Here is a 3,438-nt window from a genome sequence, read left to right as displayed (position 1 = left end):
GAGGGAGTGTGCATTGAGATCCCCGTCCATGCCCTCAGCGCTGCCGCTCCTCGCCTGCCCGCCCACCCTAGGGAAGCTGGGCTGGTGCCACATCGCAGGGCTGCACGAAGGTGCAGGAGTCGAAAGGAGGGTGCACTTTTGCAATGTTTGAGAAACGCTGCCTTGGTGCAGCTAAGTCCCCAGAGGCTCAGACCCGAGGACAGCTAGCCCTCGTGTAAAGTTTTTGCAGCAAGGCGACATCAGATGGGTGCAGAGCATCAGCGTTCTTAAAGGCCTAAATGAAGTGACACTCGAGCCACCTGCCTGCGCACCCAGAATAGCAGCTCCACACTTAGTCCTCTTGCCTTTGGTAGTACCACACGTGTGTCAGTACTGCCCCACCAGCACCCAAATGGCAGCAATAAGGCTGGAAAGTTTGCATGTGTCCGAGGACAGCATAAAGACATAAATACGCTTCCTAGATTGAAAAAAAAAAAAAAGAAAAAAAGAAAAAGAAAGCAGCAGAGTGAAGCCGTAGTCCAACTCTGCCTTGTCTGGTGTATATGTAGATAAACCACAACCAAGTATGTAATGGCTGAGGTGAAGGTGGACAGATAGAAATGCAAACCCTTCATCCATGTTGCAGAAGCCAAGAGCCAGCCAAGCAGCAACAGTTCAACCTACCATAACATAACTTAAACTTCAGGAAATAAAGCTGCCCATTTCCTTTAAGGGAAGGAGTTTCTTTTACCATGGATTTATCAGTGTTGAGTTCATTTGGGGATTTTGGGCAGGAAAAAGGTTCTGAAGCTACCTCCTCTGGAGAAAATCCGATTTTCCTTTGCAAACTTAGCTGTGGGCTTTGGGGTTTTTTTCTTCTTTCTTCTCTTGGGGAAGAATTGTTTCTTACTTTTGCAAATTACCTTCCCTCTTGTTCAATAAAGGCTTGTGGAAGAGGAGAGAAAGGGTTTGGCAAGAAAAAGTCAGAGAAGGGGGCTTGGATTAACGTAGTCTGAAATCGAGCCCCGAAAGAAATTACTGAATCAGAACTTTTTCACCCCCATGTAAAATTTGGTTGATTGAAACATTTGCAAATGTGTGACAAGGGGAGTCAAGAGGCCTACTGCCCTTTCCCTGTGAGACAAGCTATTCCCACCCAGCAGGAGAGAAGCCACTCTGGCGCAGCCGCAGGCCCCACATCCCCATTTGCAGTGCCCTACCCTGACACCGCCGTCTCTCCCGCAGACGTACAGGAGGTGGAGCTCTGAAGGCCGGGGAGGAAGACGAGGCCACGATGCCCCCATGATTGCCTACGATGCTCTGCTGGGCTGCGGTGGGGACTGGACGGAGCTCTGCAACCGTTCCATGTTCCACGGAGGTAAGGGCCCCCCCATGGCTCCCACCCCCCTCTCCCTTGCCAGCGGCAGGAAAGAGCCCCCCGGGATGTTGGCTGCCACTGTTGGCCAATCTGTCATGCTGCCTGTTATATCTGCACCCCTGGTTTTACCCCCTAAACATCCTTCTTGCAGCAGCAGATGCCATGCAAGCCGTTCACACCACTTTTCAAATGTTGCTCCATCTGAGACTCACAATTTTGAGGCGTGCATGAGAAGTAAACCCAATATGACTTAGTAAAGGGCTGGCATCTTCCCCCACCAAATTACTGGTGCCTTTGGCAATGCAACCTTTTGGCTGCACATAGTGAAACCAAGAGAGCTCACAGCCCCTTGCTGGAGAGCCCAGCAGGCACAAACCCACGGGCACGGCACAGAGCATTGGTGCTACTCACCGTGGCTAGATGGTTTAAAGCACGTGCAATGCCGTGCTGTGCTGTTAGGAAGGAAGGTATGCTCCAATCCAGGTTTGCCATGTAGCAGGGCCCCCTGCAACTACTTTTCCCTCCTTTTCCCTCGCAATGGCGAGCTGCTTGCAAGAGCTGTTGTGTTGGAGTGGATTTTCCCAAAACCAAATAAACTCCTAGCCCAGGAACGTATGCCTCAGGGGCGGCGCCGCATCCTTGCTTTGGCATCACTCTGTTCCCTAGGCATCCTCACCTGGCACTGCCAGAGGCAGGACATGGGGTGGTGCAAGCCTTTGGGAGTGACCCAACATGCCCTCACCACGCTCCATGGGCAGCGTAATATTTCCTCCTCTGTGCAGCGTGGGTTTTGGTTGTGTATGTGAAGGTGACTCTGAGAGACCATTGCAATTATGCTTAAACCCGCAGGAGAAAGCGCAGCTACCGGGTCTATTGCCGGCTGCCTGTACGGCTTGGTTTACGGCCTGAGCAAGGTCCCCAAAGGCTTGTACCAGGACCTGGAACAACGGGAGAGGCTCGAGTACTTGGGCGAGAATCTTTACCGACTATCCATGGAGGAAAAGTAAAGCGGTTTCTGCCATTTTCTCTTTCTATAAAGACTATATCAAATCCTTGTAGATAACTGACTGACGTTCATAGCGAAGGAATTAGCCGGGAGTTAGTCTGAAAGGTTGTATGTAGTTCGTGTGCAAGCAAAGATAGCTGAATTATTCAAGACTGATTAGATATTTACAGTCTTTGTGGTTTTTTTTTTTACAGATGTAGGGATTTCTGAGTATAAAGAGTGCTGCTTAAACCAGTGAGATAATCTCAAATGGAAAAAAATAAATAAAACCTCTTTTGATTGATTTCAGTCTAACTTGCTATAATACCACTTCCTAAACAGCTGTGACCAGTAATTACACATACAAAATTAATTTTTAGAACTAATGCTTTCCTGCAAAACTAATGGTAGTACCACTTATGGGGATATTCTCTGTATATTTGACAATCCTTTCACCACTGCTGTTCCTCCTTGTTCTCAAATCTAATGTGTCTGTGACACTTGTAAATCTAATGTCTCACGGATTAGCTTTTAATGAACCACTGATCCCTGCATCAGCACTGTGGTGCAAGGTATTGTTACATTAGAAGCTTCCAGAAAAGGAAAAGCCAACACTAAAAATACCCCCAAGGAACAGCAAAGCATCTGCGTCTAAAATTCCTCAATTGCACTTTTATTCTTCAGTTTTCAGAACAAAAGTTTTTTTTAAAATATAACTGGCTGAAATATTTGTAAATAAATTAATCTTACACTATTTTCTAAGCATCATTCTTTATTTTTAGATTGAGCAGATTATATGTTGCTGTATCAGTATCAGAATTTTTGGCTGAGGTCTTCAAGCAGTTGTAATAGGTCAGCAGTCAGGCTGTGATACATTTCACAAGTCTGAGCACCACAAAAACCCCAGCAAGAAAACAATTACAACTGCTCTACCTTTTTCCTTTCTCCTCTTTCCTTTTTCCTTTTTTTTCCTTGTCCCCTTTTTTCCTTTTTCCCCTTGCCTTGCTTTGCCTTGCCTTGCCTCATCTCGCTTCGCCTTGCCTCACCTCAGCCCGACGCTCCAACTTCTTCAACTTTTTTTTTCCCTTTTCCCTTT

At 47.1% G+C, this 3,438-nt stretch overlaps 1 protein-coding gene across 1 annotated transcript in view; it reads left to right on the top strand.

The window, feature by feature from the left end:
- ADPRHL1 (ADP-ribosylhydrolase like 1) overlaps positions 1-2,547 on the top strand; it is a 21,278-nt gene extending 18,731 nt beyond the window's left edge. Inside the window, exons 6-7 of the mRNA XM_009638907.2 lie at positions 1,225-1,357; positions 2,207-2,547. Coding sequence (XP_009637202.1) covers positions 1,225-1,357; positions 2,207-2,364 — 291 coding nt within the window. The 3' untranslated portion in view covers positions 2,365-2,547. The remainder of the gene's footprint in view (positions 1-1,224; positions 1,358-2,206) is intronic.
- Positions 2,548-3,438: the final 891 nt, after the last annotated feature.

Source organism: Egretta garzetta, unplaced genomic scaffold (genome assembly GCF_000687185.1).
Source record: "Egretta garzetta isolate BGI_Z169 unplaced genomic scaffold, ASM68718v1 scaffold5, whole genome shotgun sequence".
Taxonomy (NCBI): Eukaryota; Metazoa; Chordata; class Aves; order Pelecaniformes; family Ardeidae; genus Egretta; species Egretta garzetta.
The sequence above is the reverse complement of the archived record's forward strand: the minus strand, read 5'-3'. Positions and strand labels throughout refer to the sequence as shown.